The sequence below is a fragment of the Myxocyprinus asiaticus genome, chromosome 21, assembly GCF_019703515.2.
Source record: "Myxocyprinus asiaticus isolate MX2 ecotype Aquarium Trade chromosome 21, UBuf_Myxa_2, whole genome shotgun sequence".
Taxonomy (NCBI): Eukaryota; Metazoa; Chordata; class Actinopteri; order Cypriniformes; family Catostomidae; genus Myxocyprinus; species Myxocyprinus asiaticus.
The window spans coordinates 44,189,597-44,215,543 of record NC_059364.1 but is presented as its reverse complement, the minus strand read 5'-3'; the positions used below and the strand labels follow the sequence as shown (position 1 = coordinate 44,215,543).

Genomic DNA, 25,947 nt, shown 5'->3' with positions numbered 1-25,947 from the left:
CTAATCCTAGACCTAACCCTACCCCAAACCTTACCCTAAACCCTAACCCCTACCACTACTCCTAAACCTGCCTGCACCTCAAACTTAGTAGCAGCAAATGTGAATCTTGTGAGAATTTAGCAGAACATCATGTAGTTACACAATAAGTACATTGTATTGAATGTATTTTAATGTTAGTGCATAGTAGATAAAGACACTTAATATGAAGTGGGACCAAAAATATAAAAGCAAAAAAAAAAAAAAAAATGTCTATATATATTTGTAATGCTTGTCTTGTCTATAATGCTGTACAATTTAACTGTGGTAAAGCTAAAGACAATGACGTGCTTGAAAACAATTAATTGTCTGCAGCTATCGCAAGGCCTTTCGACATTTAATCATGTGCAGGGTATGAATTATAGATATCTATCATCACATTTTTGCTAGTTAAAATGCTAATTCATAATATCAGCAATGGAATTACTGGTGAAAATGCTTATTAAATTATCTTAAAAGTAGATATATCTGAAATTAACATTGCCACTAGTGAAAACCAAATTCCAGATATTACAAAAATAGTATTTTTCTAGTTGTAATTCAATTGTTGATTTCAGGAATGGACATTTTCACTAGTAACAATTTAATTATTGATACCAAAACTGATCATTTTTGCTAGAAAGAAGTACAAAGATGATATGTGTATTGAGAATTCCAACTCATACAGAATTCATTATGTTGATGCTTTTTAAACAGGAGTGAATGACAGATCATTGTATTAAAAAAATATGTCTTTTTTTTATTATTATTTCGATGTGAAATGTGGACATGTTTTTGTGTGATTCACTTGTCTTGACTCACCCACAGTCTCTTGAATCTCTTCTGTACTGGCCAGCAGGTCACCCTCTGCAGTGATCAGAGCGTCAGCTGTTTTTTTCAGTGTATCCACAGCAGCCTGTCGGTCTGTTGTCTGACCCTGAAGACTCTGCAAGAGAACAATGTTTAATAGGATTGACTTTTTTAATATTATCTGAGAGTGCAGTCAATAATCTGATCATCTTAAAAGCACAGCATCAATGTTATGTGTTCTATATCTATCTCAATACGCCATACGACGTTGTGACATTGAAACAAGGTTATTGTGTTTACAATAAGGTCATATACAAGGTAAGGCGACTGTCTTAAAATATGTCTATATGAAGAACGATAATGGAACATGAATACATGTTCTCTCATCTAAGCTAAAAGTGCTCAGAGTGCATCATGGGAGATGTAATCTATTCAAGGGTAAATGACATTGTCTGCTTCTGTTTCCTCATTTGCAAGCCAAACTAGCTTCAATATGCCACAAGCAGATCTGATTAAATCTGTGTTAAGTTATTTGTGTCTTGGAACACAGCATGTTTTGAGGCCTATAAATAGATGTTATTTGAAATTGAGTGAGAATGCTGTATATGGAGCGACCTGACATTTTGAGACTCTGCAGTGTGAGAAAGTTATAAAAAGAGTGTGTTTGAAAACAGCACTTGACCTCCTTAAAGATGCAGTTAGTAATTTTATCCTCACTGAAAAAAGTCCTAAAGAAATGAATTTTAATTTTGCAATATATGTATAAAATCATTACTCACATAAGATGACCAATCCAGTCATGTCAGTAACCTTATAAAAGCTGTTTTATTCTACATGGAGAGGGTCCGCACATGGGGGCGGCCATGTTAGAATCACATGACCTGTCGAATACTACTCACTTAATCTCAGTATCCGTCCTGTTATTTGACACTTTTACTTATTGATTAAAGTAATCATGACTGACTGTGCATACTAAATTTCTACAATGACATCTGAAACTGAAAATTATTGAATTTGAATGATGCTTCATCCAAGCCACTAGGTGTCACTGTAAATCCAAGATGACAAACAAAAAATGTATTGAGAGCACCTTTAAAGACCCCAATTAAATGGCTTGACGAGTGTAGTTTTCTTTCTTGTGTTGACATATTTCCAATTGAAACTGGCCTTGTCACTTTTTTGTAATTAGTCATAGCCTTTAGTTTACATCACAGTTGTGAACCATGATTTGCTACAGTACAAGTTTCCTGTTGCTAGTCAGAAGTAGGTGGTACAAAAATGTTTATATACCCCTGCAAACAAGATGAGCCATCAATATTTTTGGTCCGTTCTCCCGGACGAGTGACGGGTAAATCTGCTTTAAGTTTATTTTGTTCACTTTTAGGATTACAGTAGCATACACATTGCCTCAAAGCAAACAAATATGGACTAAAAGTCACAAAACATCAGTTCTGATTTAATGTGGTCTTTGATACAGTGATGATGGATGGTGCTCATGCCTTGGTCTCCTCCAGCTGTCTCTGTAATGTCTGTGGATCTCCAGCGATGGGTTCAGACTGCTGTCTTCTAGACTCTTCTTCAGAATCATTGAGCCACTTCACCAGAGCTCCACTGGCATCTTCATACTTCCTGTACTTGTCCACCACATCTCTGAGGTTGCTTCCTAGCTGATTGCACTGAAACGTAAAAGAAGTGGGAAATTTACAAGTTCAGACAATCTCCAACCTTAAATGTACAGTAAATTAAAATATTTTTTGTGATATGTTTGACATAAGAATAAAAATGCCACAATTTATGTTGATTATGATAGAAATAACTGTATCACAGTCATTTTTACTGTTATAAGTAAAAAAAAAAAAAAAAAAAAAAAACTTCCATTGCATCATCATTGACAATAATGAGGACGTATTGCAGACAGTAAAAGATAATTGGTTGGGAAAATGTGCTTAAGTGTCATGAAAATAATGTCTTTATTTAATGTATCTTAATGGTCCTAAAAATAGGCAACATGAATCAGAAACATGTCTAGACAAATGCTGCCATCTGTTGGTTGGAATCATTAAGTGCTTCATTTCTCGTCTTTCCAAACTATTATTTCTCACGAAATAATATTCGAACTGGCGACTCCAGGCGTGGTAGTCAGCATCTTTACTCGCTGAGCTACCCAGGCCCCCTCATATCAATTTCTGAAATATGTGTACAAATACAATACACAAGCATACTCAAATGTCAAATATCTGGACTCATTTTGATCATGAGAATCGAGGGGAGAACATGTGCTGAGAATGTTGAAAATCTTAATGATAGGCGTAATTTTCTTTATGCAAAAATGCAAAATATATATTTTTTCCCTATAAGTTTTGGGTGAAAACTGACCCAGAAAACTGTTCTTGACAGGCTTTGCAATATTTGCCCATAAAATCCAAATACAGTACAAAGTTAATAAAGTGACACACTACCTGTGTGTGCAAAGCTTTGTAGCGAGCAGCAGCAGAGTCCAGCTTGTCTTTCACTGCAGCACAGGTCCCAGTCATGTCCACTGCTGGCAGGCTGTCCGTTCCTCCAGATTCAGCACGCATACAGACCTTCGCTGCGTCCAACACCTTCTGCCCTGAGATGGTGATGAAGCGCAGGTCTCCTTTATGAGAGATGACATCCTCAGAGAAGCTCTTCTGTCTCTGTAGATTACTATTCAAAGTATCCAGACCCGCAGCAGGCATCCCTAGCTTGTCCATCTGCCCCTGAGCCTGCTGGAGCCACGTCTCAAACTCCTCACAATCACCCTGGAACTTCTGGAGCTCCTCCTGAACGCTGTGGAGCTGCTTCATCTGCTGCTCAGCCTGGGTGAGCGACGCCTCGTAGCGGCCCTTCAGCTCTTTAATGTTTCTCTGTAGTTTCTCTTTCTCAGCGGGTGACAGGACTTGAGCCTGTTTGTCGAGTAAAGCTTGTGCTGACTGTGTGGCAATGATCAGGTCCTGCTGCTGGGACAAAATTTCCCGGTGGTGGGCCTATGAGACAGAGAATGAAAGTCAATGCATTGCATTGCACTTAAATTTGTTTTGAATGTGTTTAATGGATGTCATTGGTCAAATGTCTTGTAATATTTGCAGAATCTCCGTTTTCAAGTCATCCTTTCAAAACATTCATGGTCTGTTTTGCCAAAAGTGCACTAAGTGAAATCACATTCAAATTTAGTCAGAAATGGTCGACTGACATCTGTATTTTTAATAGGTGATGATGATAGCTAAAGAACAAGGTGGAAGATGGATAATATAATGCTAATATATACATTACAATTAAATGATAATGCACATAATACACATAACACTTAATAAGGACAAAGGAGACATACCCAAAATCTAGTCATTTAGCGGATGCTTTTATCCAAAGAGACAGTATTTATCTAAAGCAACATTGTACTAAGATAAAACTTTTTTAGGTGAGACAATTGAGTCTTTCTCTAAAAGTGTTTTCAAAGGCTTGAACTTAATATTTAATCAACTACATACTTGAACCCTGTCATACTGCTTGTCAAGATCCAGGGATTTACTGTCTTGCTCTTCAGCAGTGTGTAGAGGTGTGTTATCTGTAGAGTCCAATGCATTTCCATTTGGATCATCTGCCTCTCCAATGATTTTCTTCATAGATGTGTTCTCCAGCAGGTTCCCATTCTGTTTTATCATCTGATCCTTCTGTATTCCACCCATCTCTTTTTCTTTGCCAATGTTGGAGATCCAGTCCAGAAGACCCTCGATCTTGTTTTTGCTCTCTTCAAGTTGCTCAACAGCTGCAACCTGTATCATTGCACACGTAGAAGAAGAAATAACATCTATAATTTACTGTAAAGAATCACAGGAAATCAAATAAACCAGCATAAAACAACCGTTTTTTCAAAGTTATTATACACGCAATGAGCACTTTATTAGGTACACCTGTACACCTACTTATTCATGTGATTATCTAATCAGCCAATTGTGTGGCAGCAGTGCAGTGCATACAATCATGCAGATACAGGTTAGGAGCTTCAGTTAATGTTCACATCAACCATCAGAATGGGGAAAAAATGTGATCTCAGTGATTTTGACCGTCGCATGATTGTTGGTGCCAGACGGGCTGGTTTGAGTATTTCTGTAACAGCTGATCTCCTGGGATTTTCACACACAACAGTCTCTAGAGTTTACTCAGAGTGGTGCCAAAAACAAAAAACGTCCAGTGAGCGGTAGTTCTGTGGATGGAAATGCCTTGTTGATGAGAGAGGTCAACGGAAAATGCAGAAGACCACATTGGGTTCCACTTCTGTCAGCCAAGAACAGAAAACTGAGGCTGCAGTGTGCACAGACTCACCAAAACTGGACAGTTGAAGACTGGAAAAACGTAGCCTGGCCTGATGAATCTCAATTTCTGCTTAGGCACACAGATGGTAGGGTCAAAATTTGGCACCAACAGCATGAATCCATGAACCCAACCTGCCTTGTGTCACCAGTCAAGTCTGGTGGTGGTGGTGTAATGGTGTGGGGAATGTTTTCTTGGCACACTTTGGGCCCGTTTATACCAATAAATCATTGCTTGAATGCCACAGCCTATTTGAGTATTGTTGCTGACCATGTGCATCCCTTCATGGCCTCAAATTACCCATCTTCTAATGGCAACTTCCAGCATGATAATGCACCATGTCACAAAGCAAAAGTCATCTCAAACTGGTTTTATGAACATGACAATGAATTCACTGTTCTTCAGTGGCCTTCCCAGTTATTGGATCTGAATCCAAATGAACACATTTGAGATGTAGTAGAACGGGAGATTCGCAGCATGAATGTGCAGCTGACAAATCTGCAGAAATTGCGTGCGTGATGCAATCATGTCAACATGGACCAGAATCTCAAAGGAATGTTTCCAACACCTTGTGAAATCCATGTCACAAAGAACTGAGGCTGTTCTGAGAGCAAAGGGAGGCCCTACCCAGTATCAGTGTAGTGTTCCTAATAAAGTGATCAGTGAGTGTACATTTCCAATAGAGCACAACAGTGGTTGGTTGCCTTGTTTGTGAAAGTATTTTTCCCATTCATTTTCTCCACATTAATTTCTGCATAGGGCCATAAACCAAACCAACCTGGCAACATGGCAATGAATAAACAAGTTGAGAGCTCATGGTAGGTCTGTCTTAAAAGGTTTATCCATAATTGCTAATGAAGAAAATTAATTGCCATGGAGAAAATGAATAGTTTTTTTTTTTACTTCCGGTGTGGAAAAGTTTATTTTTCACCTACCTTCTCAGTCTCTTGCTTAATAGCACTTGTTAACACCTTTTCGAGATCTTTTCTGGACTCTTCTGCCCTCTGGTTAAGTGTATTTGCCTTGCTCTTCAGTTCCTCCAGTTTGTTCTCAAGAGCTAATATCTGCTCTGGAGTGAGTTTACTGCGGTTCTCCTCCAGAAACTTCTTTGTGCTGCTGATGACTTCATTTAGAGCACTGGCATTAGCCTGCAGGTCTTTCTGTAAAGCCTGATGAACCAATACAGAGAGAAACTCTCTTTTAGTTTCCATTTTAAATAAAACTTATACCTAAACAAAAAACATATAATTAATTGCAAAAACCAAATAGAATGCATTATACTCCATAACCATGAAGGATTATAATGTATTATAACTATGGTTACATACAACTGATTTTAAAGTGCATTATTTAATGAATACAATGTAATGTATTAGTTTAGATGGTGGATGCCTTTGCATTGCTAGGCAGTTGTGAGGGTATTCTGGATGGTTGCTAGGTGATGACAAGGATGTTCTGGGTATTGTTAGAGTGTTAAATGACTGTATACCAGCCCAGGTCAAAAGAGCCCACCCCCAAAATCCCTATATATGTGTTTGGCCTATAATTAGTCTAAATGATATTTTCACCCATCTTTTTGGTTGATGGGCAAAAAATCTTATATCAAATCAGTTAGAAAAATAATAGCAATACTTTAAATCAATAATCTGCACAATTTGAGGTATCAATTATGGCTGTAGCCTAAACAGTGTTGGATGAGTTACATGCCACAGTTTTGAGCAGAAGAAGAAGAATTTAAAAGCTTTAGCAAACAACACTAATAACTTTATAAAGAAATATAAAGTGTCACCAGGTTGGACATTTACCTGATGCTCTTGTTGGTACTGCTGGACATCTCCTACAGTATTTGCACTGACTGCCTGCTGCTGGTGGCCAATGAGCCGGTTCTCTGTCTGTGTTAGATCATCAAATAGCTCCTGAAGCTTCTCTGAGAACTCTCTCTGCTTATCCACAGCAGCCTACCACATAAAGACAAGTCTTCTATTAAAAAAAAAAAAGCATTTACTATAGAGCAGAAACACACCATTGATACAAATACTGAGCATTTAACAATTAATAGTGACTGAGTATGCTGTAAACATGCCAGCCATTCACAGGGGTAGGTTTTAGAAATGGTGAGACAGAGATATATTCTGCTTAGGTGAGTTAGTGCTGCCTTTAGTTGTTGGAAAGCATCTTCAACAGAAGATTGAAAAAACTTTGGTCCTCTATTGAGAGCTGAATGGATTCAGGCAGCCTGAAAAATGCAAACACGATCAGAAGGTAAGTTTGTGACAGTCATCAAGCCATAGCTTTTCTGTGTTGTGATTAGAAGCAAAACATTATTTGAACACACACCCAAAATTTCATTCATAAATCTTTAATTTTCTAAAATATCATTATAAAACTAATTTTAAAGATGCGCCCAGTATTTTTTTCCTCATTAAAAAAGTTTTACTCCCTAATCAACTAATTGTAATTTTGCAATATATGCATAAAATCATAAGCACTCACATAAGATTAAGACTCCAGACATATCAGAAACCTTATAAAATATGTTTTATCCTACATGGAGAGGGTCCCCTCACGGGGGCTGCCATGTTTGAATCCCTTGACCAGCGGAATACTACTCGCTTAATCTCTGTACCTTTAAGGTTAAAAGTTAAGTATGTAATAGCCACATGAGTAGCAACACCAAACAGAATTGCAAAACTGAATTTTGAAAAAATGACTTTCAAAACTGACTGTTGAAACAAATTTCAAACACTCCCCCATCTGCCATTGTTCGGCAAACAGGCAGTGCCACCCCAAACTTACATCATCGGTTGAGCCAATGTTATTCTGTCTGGGCCATTCAAACAAAAGGACTGAAATTCCGTTTTGTGGCACACGTGGTACATAAATTTTAACATTAACATTTTCTCAACTCGAACCAACACTTCATATCAAAACACGCTATCAAATCAACAAATTCAGAAGCAATTAATTAAATTAATGTCAACAGTCGATGTCGTCTCACTCAGACCTGCTGCTGAGTCTCATACTGACGGATCTCCATGTGCTCCTCCAGAATTTGTCTCTGAGTGAACACTTTGTCCATGAGCTCTTTGAAGGATCTCTGGGTCATGCTGAGAGCCCTAAGAATGTGCCTGCTGTGAGCTGGACTCAGGAACTGAGCGTGCTCAGAAATAAAGTTTTGGATAGCAAAAGTGGCATCTTCCATGAGATGTCGGGTTCCTGATAACTCCTTCTCTATGTCCTGAATAAGGAACAATCAAAAATAAAAGTAAACCATTAAGTAAAACTGTCGAGTGACCCCATGCGATGCGACTGCTGTATAGCAGATGATGATGTGACTATCATGCTGTATACAAAGCCTTGTATCTCTTTTTTCCCCTTTTCACCCCAATTTGGCATGCTCAATTCCAAATGCTCAATAAGTCCTTGTGGTGGAGCAGTTGCTCACCTCAAGGGTGGTGGAGCACAAATCTCAGTTGCATCATATCACGTGGCTTAGCGCGTGTTCACTGCGATCTCCGCATACAACATAACAAGCGCCCCACCCAGAGCAAGAACCACTATATTATGACCACGAGGAGGGTAACTTATGTGACTTTACCCTCCCAAGCAACCGGGCCAATTTGGTTGCTTAGGAAGCCTGGCTGGAGTCACTCACCACACCCTGGATTCGAACTTGTGACTCCAGGAGTGGCAGTCAGAGTCATTGCTCGATGAGCTACCCAGGCCCCAAAAGCCTTGTATTTCTGAAACTAACCAACCAAAAATACAACTTACCTTAATTTGCTGAATCTTGTCCTTCATTCTTTCTAGATTATCAGCATTCACTATATCAAGCTTAGACACCCTCTCATAACTGTCTTGCAAACTAGCTGAAATCTTATCAAGGGAGCTAAGCCAATTCTGATATAAGGTTTCCAAATGGATCTGTAACACATATTTGAACAGGTGTGAAACAATATTAACCTTCAACATAATCTTCATTGTTAGACTGTGTTCTAGTACTTAACACTAATTTTGGTCATGAATATTCACTGACCTTCACTGCTTCAATGGCAATTAGAATAGCATTACTTCTCTCAGCTGACATGTGGCAAACATCTGTGAAAGTATTCTGTAAATCTATACAGACTGTAGCCAAATCTTGGTGGATTTGTGTGGGGATAAGTTCATCAGCAGAATTCAGAAGTTGCTCTGCTATGCTCAAATCTGCTGTAAGCATGTCAGGGAGAACAGCAAGCTGTGCTTCCAAAGACTAGAAACAGAGGGGGTGGAATTAGTTGGAAAAATGATAGAATTGTGAAGAAGACTGGAAGAAAAAGACGAATAGCAATAGAATAGAATAATGTAACCATGCAGACCAGGTATAATAAAAATATTAGAAACAATTAGCAACATGGGAGGCCAAAAGGTCAAGATTTCTGAGGTCAACAAAGAGGGAAATTACCCTATATTTTACAAGTGACAAACCTGAGCTTCCTCTAGCTGACAATGCAAACCCTCAATATCTTCTGCTAATGGACCCTTGGTCAGCAAGTCACTTCTTATATCTTCAAGAGTATCACAATGATCCTGAAGTCTGCCAACACATTCCAAGTAATTCTGCGTGGAATATCTCTGTAAAATGTGGATAATTACATTAGTAAAAACATGCATCTGCAAATCAGCATCTAATTCAGAGTTGGGTGGCAATGATTGTGCCACGTAGGACATCTTGTGTTGGTCCTGGAAAAACATTCCTGTCAAACAAACATAGCCGTAACCCTAAACTTTACCCTAACCATTAACTACCCCTAAGATCAAAGGGCAATGATTAGTTGATGGGAATGTTGTTCAAAACCTAATCTTACTCCTAAACCTAACCCTAAACCTGACCCTAAAATTGGATTGATTGAAAGGAATGTTGTTCCAGCACCAACAGAAAGGTTGATCGAGGAACATAAACCAGAATCACGGTCACCTTCAGGCATGAGAGTAGTAGCATGACTTACCCTAGGACTGATATTGACTCCATCCATTTGCTTTGAGTTTGGATCATCTGCCTTAGAGACCTGATGGTTAGATTCGGCTGACTGGAAGACATCATTTGCAACCGCATCATCTGTGGTCTCACCAGCAATGCTTTTAGCTTCCATGCTTTCACCTCTCAAAGCAGTGTCTGCCACGAGACTTCTTAAGTCCCCACCCACTTCCTTGAGCACTACCTGATCCCTGCTCATGGAGATCCCCTGAATCACCTTCAGGAACTGAGATTGTTTCAACTCAACATCAAACTCATGCTTAGATCCATGGTTACTCTCATCAGATGGACACTCCTGTCCCTCTTTTGACTCTGGACCAAGTCTTTCATGCTTTTTCAAATCCAAGAGGATATCTGGAGCCTTGCTTTTCTCATTTGAGTTGGGTTGATTGGCAGCACAGTATGTAGAGTGTTGCTGAATTATTTCGATAAGGTTATCAACAGCTTGACATTTTTGTCTTTGCGTCTCATCCACACTTGCATCTTCCAGCTTCATTTGGACTAATTCATTTAAGAGAGACTTTAAATCACCATTGCCCATTACATTTGGAATAATTATCCCTTCGGTCCAGGCCTGCTGAGGTAACTGAAGGACTTCCTGATTTGCATCTTCAGCAACTGCTTTATCTCCACCTTGAGGCTGTTTGAAGATGCCTGAACTTTGTTCTATGTCCTGATCAAACATGTGTCTAAAAGAAAGATGTGGTAACTTGGGGGCAGACTGCAATTCATTTGATTCTGTGAACATCTTCTCTGAACAATTATCAGAGGTGATGTCTGAACCTGGTTCCACAGTTTCAACCAAGTCTTTTCCATGTTTATAATCATTAGCACTTTTAAAGTCTGGTTCAGCTTCTACTGCAGTGGCCTTTGGTGCAATATGATTACACAAAATGCCTTGCTCAGTTGGGTGTTGTATGTTATGCATACCTCCACTGGAATCAGCTTGACTAGTATCAGGTACAATCTCAAGTGGTATTGGCTCAAAATTTACTGTTAATTCAGTTGAATCTTTTGGGTTGATTTCAAGTATGCTCTCAGATCCTTGAGAACCTATAGAGCTTTTATTGTCAGCCTTCTGTTCTACCTCATTGTCAATGTTGCTTTCAATACAGACCACTCTGGACTCAGATTTTGTCATAGGTGTACTTTTGAACATTTCCAAGCTCTTGACTTTTTCTGTAAGGTCCTCATGCTTAACCACACCCTTATTTACAATATTATCTTTACTAAACTCATTTGTATTCTTGTCCAAATTAGCTGGCTCCTTACTTAAATTATTGGAGTGCTTAGCTTTACATAATTGTTTGATTTGTGATGGTATTTCCTCTTTCTGATTTTGCAAATTTTGAGCTAATGTAAGCTGTCCATCAGTTTTTAAATTAACCTCTGTTGCAGTTTCCATTGGTGACTGGGCCTGTGCTTCAAATAACGACAAGTGTGACTGTTCTTGTGCAAGTGTTCTAATTGGTGCAACATTTGCTACCACTGGAAGCAAAATACTCAAGCTCTCAGAAAGCCCTTTGCTAGCAGATGTATTTTCAGACTCCTTTTTGAACCTGTTGGAGTCCTGCTCAGCATTAAGTTCACTCTCTGATTTTCTTTCATCAGTGCAGACATCACTTTGTGATGGACATGAGTCACTTTGTACAGGGCTAACAACCTGAATTACTGTAGTTTCAAGGTTTGCAACCTGCCTGACACATGATGAAGTACGTTCAGTTTCAAAAGATACCTCAATGACAAAAGCATCATCATTCTTATTTTGCATTTTTGTCTCATTTTCTTCCAAAGTGAAATTTCCTTCTCCTTCATCTAAAGTTTCAAGCTCACTTTTGGGACCCACAGTCTTGAAATTACCACATTGTACACCAAAATCTTGCCCTATTTCATGAGTCTTTGCAACTTTATCAATCACATTGTCCTCTGTTGAAATAACTTTACATGGAATATCACAAATGGTCATGGTGGGGACTGTGAGATCCTGACCTTTATTCATACATGCCAAATCTGCAGATACCAACGTGGCTTCATCTGATCTCGAGTTTCTTGGACCTGTTTGTTTGAGCTGCTCATCAGCAATATCAAGCACTGTAATGGCTACCCTTTTGTCCTGGTGTGAAAGCAACATTCTCTCAGCTTCTTCATCATCCAACATTTGCAGTTGGTGGGCATTAGAGACACTGCGCACACACTTTCCCTCTGGATCAAAGATGGCCTTCCTGGTTGGCTCTGAATAGAGAACACTTCTGCTAATATCATCAGTAATCAGACCCGTCTCTAAAGCCTCACAAACACTAATGTTTTTTCCAACTGCTGAGTCACAGAAACCACCCAGCTGGTTCTGCTTTTCCATGATTTGTAAGGCTAACTCCCTTGATATACAGCCTTTATTGACAGCCTTTTTCAAAACTGACATTGTAGCACTTTCGTTATCTTTCAAACTGGGCTCTCGAAGCTGTAATGCAAGTAATTTTAAAACAGTTTCTTCATCAATAAGACCTTTGTTGAGAGCAGCTTCAAGGTCATACCGTTTTCCAGAGGTGACATCTAAAATCCCTCCTTCCCCTAGTTGTGCCCTAAGAAGATGGATGGCGTAGTCTCTCTCAAGTTTGTCATCCCACACAACCTCATAAGGTGGGAATTCAGAGGTAATTTCTGTACTGCTGTTTGTTTCACTGGACAAAAAAGGTAAGGTTCGATGTCTTTCTTGGTCTTTTTCTGAGTCTTCAATGGCATTATAACATTTAGGATCCTCTTCTATCGAACACAAACTTTCTGCTGTTCCAGTTGCTGATAGAGAAAAGGCTGTTTGTGGTAACTGCATTGCTTCTGATGGCTGAGGTGAAGCTATGCCAGTTTTGTTTGCTTGGCAATTGTCAGTGTATGAACAAGTAGAATCCTTAGGCACTTTGTTAGTTTCAATGATAGTCATACCTTTGCTGTTGCTTAGGAAAGTATCGCATTCTTTATCTGTTGCTAAAGGGCAAACACATGTTTCAGAGGTTAAGGTAGGATCTAGGTAATTTTTCAGTCCATTAGCATCCTCTTCCTCCATTATTTTCTCCAAAGGTTCAAATATTTGCAATTCCCCCAAAGCACCAAAGTTGGCCATAAGACAATCATCCTCAGTGTCAGGAATGTTCTCGCTCAGTGGTGACTCGTTTGAAGGATTATTCATATAAAATGGGCTTATCTCATCTGCACATTCTGATTCTGATGTTTCAAAGAGTAATTTAGCCATTTTGTTTAACTGCCCATCAAAGATTAAGAGCCTTTGACCTGATTTTGGGTCCATATAGCTATTCATCATGAGGTAGGAAATAAAAAACTGCCTTGCTTCAGCGGAAGATGGGGCATTTATGCTGCTTTTATCCCTCTTCATGTTTTCACTGGGCGTATGAGATCCTTCGATTTGTAGCTCCTGCATGACCAGCCAAGATGAAAATCTGTCATTTAGATCATCAATGTTGGGGAACACATCTGGAATTTCTATTGTCTTCAGCAACTCTTTGGTAAATGTGTTAATCATGTTTTTCTCCTCAGCAGTGTCAACATCAACTACCTCAGAGTTTTCAGGTATGTACAAGGCTGTTATCTTCTGTCGATTATGCAGCAGTGCAGATGCTAGTTTGTCTGTGATAATTTCTTGCTGAAGAGAGGTTGAGAAATTGAGGATTTCACCAGCATCAGGCCAAAGGAGACCCATGAGGGCTTTCTGTCTCTCTAGAACCAACAATGCACTACTGGAGCTTATTAAATCACACTGTACAGCCTCATCAACTGTTAGTCTTGCCCCATTGCAGGGATTAACAATGCCACCATTTTGGGCCTGGTGGCTCAGTATCCTACTCGCAGTGTCCTGATCAATCAGACGCTTAGATAGAGCCTCCTCAACACTTAGCTTCTGGCCTGTGTTGGGGTCAACTAGGCCTCCTGCAAACAACTGGGTGCTCAGCAGCCGAAACATAGTCTCTGTATCAATGTAGCCTTCATGCATGGCTGTCATGATGCTAATCTCTCTCCCAGATGTCATGGATATGGTCCCATGTTTTCCACGCTTCACTGGAAACAGCCTAAGTCTTGTTGGCTCATGGATCTGGCTCCTCTGCACAAGCTGGCTAAGTGAGACTTTTTCTGCAGTGTTGGGGTCAATCAAGTCCTTCCAAGTGTTCTTCCTCTCCAAAATCTGTAGAAAGAGTGACTGGGGTATCAGGCCAAGTTGGAAAGCCCTCTCCAGATTAAGGACATCCCCAGTGTATGAGAGTCTCAGCCCTCCAGTCGCTAGCTGGATTTCAATGATCTTTATAGACATTTGTTCGGATATAGCCCCATTGTTCAGGGCTTTTATAACCGGTAATGGTTCCAAAGCAAATTGGGGTTTCTGAACACATTTATTAGCCTCATTTAAGTCATGCAGTTGCTTGAACATTGCTTCATCCACAATTTTGTTCTTGAAGGCATCATCCAAGTTCATAAACAAGTGCTGTTCAGGCAAAATGAGTCCGGTGGTTACAAGCTGGGCCTCAAGAAGACTAAGCCCTGTGTTCTGATCAATGAGGCCATTCTGCACAGAGACGCACACAGACATGACAGCTCCGCTTTCAACATCCAGAATGCCTTCAATGACTTGCAGTCCCTGGCAAAAAGATAAAAGAAATCAAGATCTTTAAAAATGCAAAACAAATCAAATGTTACAATTTTGATTACAATTTTTATTTCAAATACCTTAAAACATACTCACCCATCAGTCAAGTCTACAGATTGTACCAGTTCATTCGCAACAGTGCAAAACAGAGTCTCAACAGCAAGAGAAATGGCACGCAATAAAAGCTTACATGCATCTGTGAACAGAACTCTCAGTATTTTGCACAACACAGTTAGAGAAAACACACTGAGCATTGTTATTATTTGCAATGTAGTGAACGCCATGTAGACATGGAAAAAGGTCTTCTGGGTTTGCTGTGAAGAAAGAAAGTGGCTGGCTGACATGCAATGTAAGTTTACAGCATACTCAGTTTATCATGTTGGTTTTAAAGAAAAAGAGAAGATAATTTTCCCCTGAGTGAAATATTCAAAGTCTTTGTGGTGGTAGCATTAAAAAGTTAGAGTGGCTGAGACTTTTTGAAATTGTCATACCATGCTAGATGTTTCAAGCTGTGAAAACAAAGGTTAGTCATGCAGTTGGAGAAAGAGTATATTTCACACTCAATACCTAACATATATAAACACCATGTACATTGGACTGGAAAATGGCAGAATATCTGAATCTCACCTGATCATCAGAAGAAGCTGCCTCTGCACACTGCTGAGAGATCTCGCTGTAGGCCTGATGAAGAGATTTGAGCTGTTCTTTTGTTTCTTGCTTTTCTTCCTCAGTCATTCTGGCAAAAGAAACAGAAAGTTTTAGATAGATAAATCAAACCCATTTTATGCATAAGCATCCAAAGCCTTTATAGAGGAGACATTAAGTAAATATAATTGAACTGAAGCATTTCTGTCACACACAGTACAAGACAGACTTTGTCTACATTATTACATACTTGTCACTGTGTTTGGTTAGCATCAGTTGAGTTGTTCTCAATGCCTCTGCAATTTGTTCCTTTTTTGTCACCATCTCTTCCATTGACATCTATCATAAAACAGGACAAGTCAATAATGATTTACTTGCACAGTATAGTAAAAGGGCTTATGGTAAATTGACTGCACTTCCAAAACCACTTCATCCTACATATACATTACAACCATTTGGAATCAGATAAATGTTAAACAATCAGATATACATTATGTTCTAAACAATCATTATTCATATCTATATATGATATCATATATGATATTATTCATATCATATTTTAAAGTTTAAGTAAACATAAAGCTTGGGTAATTAAAATTAGATTTATTTATTTATTTTTGTCTGGAGAGGTACACAACCTGTCAAAAGTGTGGATACATCTGACTGAATTTATATTTTTCATGATCTTAAAACATCTGATCTAATGGCTTACGATGAAATGTTTTGCAGACAAAAATAAAAAACACAGATCACATTGTCACTGGATGGATTTGAACCCCCAACTTCACATTTCAGCATTCAATATGCTATACACTATTAATTATCCATGATTTTCCATGATTAATTATCCACATAATATTGCAGTCAACAAAGAGACATACCAAGCTTAGATGAATCACTTTGGAGCACAGCTGTTACCATGATCAACTTTATATTCATGTAACTTTTCAACAAAGATGCAAATTAACATTTGATTGGGGGAAAGCATTCAGTAAGCACAATACAAAAATCTCCAAAACCACACACATTTCTAATGTGTGACTTGCTTAAGTGGTGGGGGATCAAACCAGAAACCTTCTGTTTGATATTTCATGGTTCTAACCACTGCTCCATTCAGCTACTGGTTTAAATGTCACCAAGAGGAACATACTATGCTAAGAATATTTTTTACAGCCAAGCAGAACAGTCAATATGATTGACTTTGTTTTCATGTAACTTTTCAACAGAGATCAAAAATCACCAGGACTTCAGAACTTTTTACAAAATGACTTACATAGATGGAGATTCAAACCCAAAACCTTTAGAACTATAACCCAGTGCTTTAACACACTACACCACTCAGTTGACATACCTGGTAAAACAGTTCCTGAAGTTAAAGTCAGCACATAAGTGTAGATAATCTTTTGAACTATAGGTGGTGCTGTCTTCAAACTTCTCAGTTATCCTCAGGACATGATGTCGATGATGCATACCAATTTTCGTAAAGACTTATCACTTTTTTATAAAATTCAATATAGTGGAGAGTATAATATATCCTATAGCATATCCTAATATATCCTATAGCATGCTATCATAGCATGTAGCATGATAACCATGCTAAGCATACCATGTTCTTTTGAACTACAGGTGATTCTATCTCCAAACTTATCAATCCCTTCAAAAGATTTCACTCCCATACATATCAGGAGAACAACACTAAGACAAAGAAGAACAAGAAGTATACCTGCAAACAGAAATTATCTGTGATAAGCCCTGCAACTATTCATTAAACAAATACAAAGACCTCCAGTACAACATAACATCAACTCTAACACTGGTCCAAATGGGATTCAAACCCAGGATCCTTCTTGAAACTACAAACCATTTCTTTAACACACTGAGCCACTCAGTTGACACTAGGGTTGCCAATTGTCCCGTATTAGCCGGGACGCATTTTGACGGAAATGATGTCCCATATGGGGAGCATATTGTCCTGTATTTCAGCAGGAAGATACTTGAGCGGGACCCCGATCAGATGGCGAAATGTCCCGTATTGAATCAACAATATGTTCAAAGGGGCTCAAGCGTCCTGTATTCGTGTGACAAAATGTTGGCAACCCTAGTTGACACACCCACTGAGTGGCAAAGAGGCTTCCTGAGGTTAAAGTTAGCACAGTAGTGTAGGTTATCTTCTGAACTATAGGTGGCACTATCTCCAAACTGCTTAAGTATCATCGGGACATGATATTGATGATGCATACCAATTTTCTTTGAAATCTGACAATGTATTTCAAAGATATATAATTTTTTAATAAATGTCAATATGGTGGAGAGGTAGTATGACCGATATGGACCGGTATGACCGGTATAGTTGAAATCCGCATGATCCAAGGAACCCACTGACACCAACCTCAGGACTTTAGGACATACGGTTCAAAAGTTACGGACAAAAATAGCAATTTTTCACATCTTTTGAACCAAAGGTAGCGCTGTCGCCAAACTAACAGTAGGGAAAAAACTATAAACACCATAATCCAAGATGGTGGCTACTATAAATGGTAGAGTTTTAAAGTAAGGGGTCCATTGGAATCCTCAAGAGGAGAGTAATCGGACAAAAAAGAATTGTGTCTCTAGGACAAATGGTTAAAAAGATACGCACAAAAGAAAAGTGTAGTTTTGACATGGTGGTGGCGCAATAAAGTATGTCCTAGAGACCCCAAATTTGGTATGGGGGCTATCCATAACCACCCCTATCAGTGTGCCAAATTTCATAATTTTCCCTAATTATGGTTCTATGGGCTGCCATAGACTCCCATTGGGGAGGAATAATAATAATATAAATATATTAAATATAGCTGCAAGCAGCCATTACTGGGCCAAGCACCAACATGGCAACCACAGCACAACACTAAACACAACCCAAAAATCTCACAGAGCAAACATAGTGCACATCACCTGGGATAGATTTGGACACATGACTTTCCATTTTAGAGTTTAATGTGCTATCCACTACACAGCCACAAAATTGTTGTTAAACAAAGGGACATACCAAACTTAGAGGAATCACAGCCAAGCACAGTGGTTAACATGATCAACTTTACAGTATATTCATGTAATTTTTCAACAAAGGGGAAAATAAAAATTTGCTTAGGGAAAAGCTCAGCAACCATTCAGTAAACAGAATTCAAAAATCTCAGATACGGCAAGCATTACACCATAGTAAGCACAACACATTGCATGAATATGACATAAAAAGCAACCCCACACTACTTCACAAGTCACTAAAAAAGTGACAGAAACAGAAAAGTTTCACAGGTGCTAAAGAGACATACCAAGCTGAGAGTCAGCAGGTTTTGAATAAAAAATGTATTTAAAATGGTGGTGTGCTGATATGGCTGATATCAAACACAACAGAAAGAAAGAACAAACAAGTCATAATGTATTTTGAAAATACTCATAGTCTTTCCAGTCACCCCAAGTTAGTCTCAAACCAGCAACCTTTTGATCTCAACAGCACACAGGTATGGTGCACCTTACCGCTGGACCACATCAACACAGGTGCTGAAAAAACATACCAAGCTGAGAGTCAGCAGGTTTTAAATGTAAAAAGTATTCAAAAGGGTGGAGTGCTGATATGGCTGATATCAAACACAGCAGAAAGAAAGAACAAACAGGTCACGAGGCATTTTGCAATAACTCAAAGTTTTTCCATGCTAAACAGACCATGTTCTTTTGAACTACATGTGATGCTGTCTCCAAACTTCTCAATCCTTTCAAAAGATATCACTCCCATATATATCGTAAGAACAACACTAAGACAAAGAAGAACAAGAAGTATACCCACAAACAGAAATTATGTGTGATTAAACCTGCAACTATTCAATAAACTCAACTCTAATACTGATCACCCTGGGAATCAAACGCACAACTTTTCAAACTATAAATCAGTGCTATAACACACAGAGCCACTCAGTTGACATGCCCACTGAATGGCAAAGAGACTTCCTGATGTTAGATTTAGCACTCAATTGTAGGTTATCTTTTGTACTATTTTGTACTAAACTTTTGTACCAAACTGCTCAAGTATCACCATTTTCTTTGAAATCCAACAATGTATTTAAAAGATATATCATTTTGTAATAAATTTCAGTATGGTGGAGGGACACTATAGTTGATATGGGAAAAATTATATAGTTTAGGTATAGCTAAAATCATCATGACCCACAGAAGCCATAGACATCAACCTCATGATTTTAGGACATACGGTTCAAAAGTTATTTAAAGTACTTTAAAAATATACACTACTGGTCGAAAGTTTTGAAACACTTACTCATTCATTATATATATATATATATATATATATATATATATATATATATATATATATATATATATATATATATACAGTTGTGCTCAAAAGTTTGCATACCCTGGCAGAAATTGTGAAATTTTGGCATTGATTTTGAAAATATGACTGATCATGCAAAAAAACTGTCTTTTATTTAAGGATAGTGATCATATGAAGCCATTTATTATCACATAGTTGTTTGGCTCCTTTTTAAATCATAATGATAACAGAAATCACCCAAATGGCCCTGATCAAAAGTTTACATACCCTTGAATGTTTGGCCTTGTTACAGACACAAAAGGTGACACACACAGGTTTAAATGGCAATTAAAGGTTAATTTCCCACACCTGTGGCTTTTAAAATTGCAATTAGTGTCTGTGTATAAATAGTCAATGAGTTTGTTAGCTCTCACATGGATGTACTGAGCAAGCTAGATACTGAGCCATGGGGAGCAGAAAAGAACTGTCAAAAGACCTGCGTAACAAGGTAATGGAACTTTATAAAGATGGAAAAGGATATAAAAAGATATCCAAAGCCTTGAAAATGCCAGTCAGTACTGTTCAATCACTTATTAAGAAGTGGAAAATTCAGGGATCTCTTGATACCAAGCCAAGGTCAGGTAGACCAAGAAAGATTTCAGCCACAACTGCCAGAAGAATTGTTCCGGATACAAAGAAAAACCCACAGGTAACCTCAGGAGAAATACAGGCTGCTCTGGAAAAAGACAGTGTGGTTGTTTCAAGGAGCACAATACGAGAATACTTTAACAAAAATAAGCTGCATGGTCGAGTTGCCAGAAAAAAGCCTTTACAGTGCCAATGCCACAAAAAAGCCCGGTTACAATATGCCCGACAACACCCTGACACGCCTCACAGCTTCTGGCACACTGTAATTTGGAGTGACGAGACCAAAATAGAGCTTTATGGTCACAACCATAAGCGCTATGTTTGGAGAGGGGTCAACAAGGCCTATAGTGAAAAGAATACCATCCCCACTGTGAAGCATGGTGGTGGCTCACTGATGTTTTGGGGGGGTGTGTGCTCTAAAGGCGTGGGGAATCTTGTGAAAATTGATGGCAAGATGACTGCAGCATGTTATCAGAAAATACTGGCAGACAATTTGCATTCTTCTGCATGAAAGCTGCGCATGGGATGCTCTTGGACTTTCCAGCACGACAATGACCCTAAACACAAGGCCAAGTTGACCCTCCAGTGGTTACAGCAGAAAGAGGTGAAGGTTCTGGAGTGGCCATCACAGTCTCCTGACCTTAATATCATCGAGCCACTCTGGGGAGATCTCAAACATGCGGTTCATGCAAGATGACCAAAGACTTTGCATGACCTGGAGTTTTGCCAAGACGAATGGGCAGCTATACCACCTGCAAGAATTTGGGGCATCATAGGCAACTATTACAAAAGACTGCACGCTGTCATTGATGCTAAAGGGGGCAATACACAGTATTAAGAACTAAGGGTATGCAGACTTTTGAACAGGGGTCATTTAATTTTTTCTTTGTTGCCATGTTTTGTTTTATGATTGTGCCATTCTGTTATAACCTACAGTTGAATATGAATCCCATAAGAAATAAAAGAAATGTGTTTTGCCTGCTCACTCATGTTTTCTTTAAAAATGGTACATATATTACCAATGCAAACTTTTGAGCACAACTGTATATTACTGTTATGAACAATAATGTTAAAGAATTAGTATATGTGTCCAAACTTTTAACTGGTAGTGTATATGGAGAAGGGCCTGTTACATTAGGAATGTGACATCACAGATGGATGAATGGTCTTTCTGACACCACTGTCTAATTTGGGTTTATTTTCTATGACATATAAAGTGTTCTCTGATTTGGGTCTGTTGGCAGCACATTTACCACTGAACATACTTCATGAGCAGCACTCCAGCATGAGTGGTGTGTGATTGGTATAGTACATGTTTGATGAAATGTAGAGATAAAACAGGGCAAAATAATTCTACACCCACCACAGAATACATAGCCATGTTCAGGGGTGTTAATGATTACAAAGTATTTCTTTCCAGGAACTGTACTTAATTAAGTAGTTTAAAAATGGTATACTTTTACTTGAGTAAATTGCTGTAACTGTACTTTTACTCCACTATTTTCCCTCTACCTGTGTTCGCTACATCCCTGTAAATCCTGACAAATCAAATCACACATAGATAACTCAAACAGAAGCAATAGATCTGGCACCAACTTCTATTATTAATCATGGAGGAGGTGGGGGGTACTGTGGAGGATGCCTCAAGCAGCATAACACCTGGATGGCCACATCTGAAAAGGGCTTTTCACAATGAAAATGAAGAAGGGTAATTGCGTGATCGTGTCATGTCAGCTTTGCTTTTCCAGTCGAGACATCAGCATTCAAGAATTCTACCTCTAATTTGAAGACACATATTGAGGTAAAATTCAGATTTCATTAAGACTATATTATGTTTATCTACATTATAATATAGCCTGTTTATTAACTTTCACTGATAATATTGGGCTGCTGTGTGAGATGATCAATGTTAGTGATCTACATTATATTATGGAACTGCAATGTAATTAGCGTTAGCTCTCCCTGCCTATATCAGCGCTTTAGGTGAGGTTAACTGCTTCATACGTAGTGTCATTTCATTTGTGACAATTAATTTAGTCCCCATCAGCGAAGCATCACATATTTGTGTCTTTGCGAACTGACAGCGAAATAACAAGCTCCTGGATTTTAAATCTGCTTCCTATCCATTTCACAAAAAAAGCTGCTCAAGCATTCTTTTCAACCACATGAATGCCTTCATTTAGCTCCTTCCATTTTGCATACATGGCATATATAGTTTTTGTGCCTCTGGCATTTACTGTATGACTAGTCCATTCTTGGATTTGGACTAATGACTACTTCCTGATTGCTATGTTCAATCCAGTTTTCTTGCTGAATGTTCCAGATTTGATGGGCTATGTTTTTAATTCTAAACTACTCGTCTATACTCTAAACTCCCACTAGTGTGCGGGACGTGGCACGCCACGTGAAAGTCTTTTCCTGATTTTTCAATTTTCTTTATTTTCATTGTTTAGAACCTAAAGTTTTTTGTGCAAAAATAACTTGCTCTTTGGGCATTAAGGATCATTTAGACCTTACATATGAAATTATTTTGATGTTTTTTCATAAATTGTGATTTAAAATGGTGATCAGTGTACTTAAAATAACTTTTTCATCTTTTTTTTCAATCTCTGTAATCATGTCTACCTGTATTTTTTTGCAAGCAGATAATTGTAGTGTTTATCATTGACAGCTACTTTATTCTGACGTTTATTTATTTTTACAGAATAAACATTCATCCAAATGAAAGCAGTTTATCGAGAAAAAAAAAGGACTTTGTATTTAAAAAGTTGGCAGTCAAAAATAAAACTGTTGGCATATACCTATATTTTTCATTCTTTCTGACAAACAGCCATAAAAGGGAATGTTAATTACAGTATTGTATGTATGCTACATTTTTAGATTGCAGCGTATATTGCAGTGTACATATATAAAAGGGGACATAGCATTCATTCGCAACTCAATACTCACTCCTCACTCCTCTTGTGTACTTTTAAATAAGCTATTTTTTACTCTTAAGTAGTTTTCAGTACAGGTACTTTTACTGTACACACACACTATTTGTTTTTTTGTTTTTTTAGATGTAACAGTGCTTTTTTCACTCTTGGTCATGTTGTGTCCAGTGCAATTTTTGTACAGTTTATCACACTGTACATGCACTGCTCAGACAGAACTGTTTGTGTGCTTGTGGATTACATTATCATGGGACTGTGATTATTGTCCCTCTTGTGACAGTAAAAGATGACCGCTGGCCCTGATGTCCACCTTCATGATTACTCCTTATGTAATTCACTTGTGAAATAATCTAACAAAATAGTGATGACTGAGATTCTATTTTTCCCTGTTTGTAATGAAAGTATAGACCCTTTTAGGATACATATTTTTTATGTGAAAACATGAGAGGATAATAAAAAAGAATTTCACGTGTGCAAACAATAACAAATTATAAAGAGATACACAATAATAATATTTATTCAGAGATTGAACATAAAAATAAATCTGTATAGGTTTTGATGTGTTCAACAGTTCACTGTAATATTCGTTAAACTGATAAACTGATGAAGTAAAAACAGCCACAGATAAAGTACCCTGCAAGAACCAAAGCTGTTAAACCTGTTAAAAACATTGAAAAAATACCAATGGGTATATTGATTTATTTACCTGGGGCTTACTAGAGCTCTCAGTGCTGGGTTTACAATCACTCGGAGACTTTCCATCTTTGTTCAGGTTTGTATTCTTACTGGACATCCAGTTCAATAACTTGTTAACCTTATCGCCATGCTCTTTCTTCTCATCCTCAACAGACCTCTACATTCATTGTAAAGAAATTGCGGGTGGATTAGAAAACAACGTCAAACATTTGTTATCAGTAGCACAACAAACTCTATATTTGGATGACATATACACTAATGAATGAGCAGTTTATTACGCTCCCAGCCATTTTATGTGGAATGATGCTTGGCAACAAAATGCCATTGGCATAAATATGAATTAAAAAATGGATCACATAAGATATGAGACATTTTAAAACAATATCTTACAATAGAAAAAAATCCCATATTTTAAAGATTTTTCTTTAAATTGTGATATTGATCTATTTCTGGATGAAAATATACTCTATATATAACTTCTCTATATATAACTTGTAATGCCTAACTACAAAGGGCAGCAGATATACTGGTCATGTTTTCCTTATAAAAATTGTACCAAAAATATGGCCTTATTTAGAATCATATCAGAAGTTTCGATAGGTCCAGAAGTATTGGAAAGATGAAGTATTGCCAGTGCTATGGGACTTTGTTGCCTCAAGAAGGAGGAACCCAGTATGGCTGTCAAAGACACTCTTTTCTAGAGCTTCCTTGAAAGACATTTTTTTCTTGGTTTTGGGGCAAGTAATACATTTGGTATGGGAATGGTCATTCTGAAGATGTGCTGCATTTGCTTTATCAATCAAGCAGTTCTGTATTGCATCATCCAATGAGACTCTCTCTTGGCTCTCTGGGTTTATGAGCCCACCGGTGGCCATCTGAAACTCAAGACACCTTACTCCAACATCTTTAGGGAACAGGTTCTCTTGCATTGCCTGAGCCACCGTCAATGTCTTTCCAGTCTGAGGGTTAATGATACCACAGTAGGCTTGCTCACATTGCTGGAGCTGTCTGGCAAAACCTTCATCCAAGAGTCCTCGACGTTGTGCTTCAGTAATCAAAACCCTTTCTCCAGAAGCTGAATCACAGATGCCTCCTGTACAAGCCTGTGCTTCTAGCAACCTCAATGCGGTGAGCCTGTCAACAAGGTTTTGCTGGAGTCCTTTGAGAACAGAGAGTCTTCTCTTCATTGAAACATCCCACAATCCTGCAACAGGACTGTTTTGAACTTTAAAGGCCACTCTTCTAGAAATGAGAAGATCAGCAAGCTCAAAAATACTGAGCTGACCACTGCGGTAGCTACTGAGTTCTTCTGTTTGGAGAATTTTTAGACTTAGAGCATTCTCAACGCAAAGTTGGCGGCCACTCTTATGGTCTGTTAGGATATGGAGAATGTTCCTACTTGAGTCCATGATTGTTGTCTCCTGCCATTCGCTCTCTTGTTGGGAAAGAAATAGGTAGGTTCTCTTGTCAATGTGGCTGGCCTTATATGCCTCATAGGCTGACATTTTTGCCCCATTACAAGTGTTGATGACCGATACTCTGTGATTGCTGGCTGGAGAGAGGGTGTAGTGTTGCTGGTCACCAAAAGGAAGAAGATATACTCCACCGTTGACATCATATACACAGATTCTGAGCAGTTCGCTATAGTATGCCTTCTGCCCAGTATCTGGGTAGTGAAAATCTTTTGGGTTGCTCACTGGATCATAAAGACTTTGAAGGGTGGCTTGATTTATAAGCCCTTGTTCTAGTGCACAATCCATGGGCACCCTAATTCCAATCAACGGGTGAATCAACCCTCCAGTTGCGATTTGAGTTTCGATTATTGATTTCCCTCTATGTCTGTCTAGAATTCTCTCCTCAATAGCTTGAAACACTGAAAGAATCTTTCCAGCATGGG

General features: G+C 38.4%; 1 protein-coding gene across 1 annotated transcript in view; it reads right to left on the bottom strand.

Moving 5' to 3' along the window:
- Positions 1-25,947, bottom strand: part of LOC127411717 (dystonin-like) — a 275,538-nt gene that overhangs the window by 100,897 nt on the left and 148,694 nt on the right. The window contains exons 34-42 of the mRNA XM_051647413.1: positions 24,061-24,207; positions 15,718-15,806; positions 15,450-15,558; positions 6,963-7,115; positions 6,093-6,326; positions 4,335-4,619; positions 3,285-3,833; positions 2,325-2,501; positions 838-961 (exon numbers count right to left, since the gene is read on the bottom strand). Of these exons, the coding sequence (XP_051503373.1) occupies positions 838-961; positions 2,325-2,501; positions 3,285-3,833; positions 4,335-4,619; positions 6,093-6,326; positions 6,963-7,115; positions 15,450-15,558; positions 15,718-15,806; positions 24,061-24,207 (1,867 nt within the window). The remainder of the gene's footprint in view (positions 1-837; positions 962-2,324; positions 2,502-3,284; positions 3,834-4,334; positions 4,620-6,092; positions 6,327-6,962; positions 7,116-15,449; positions 15,559-15,717; positions 15,807-24,060; positions 24,208-25,947) is intronic.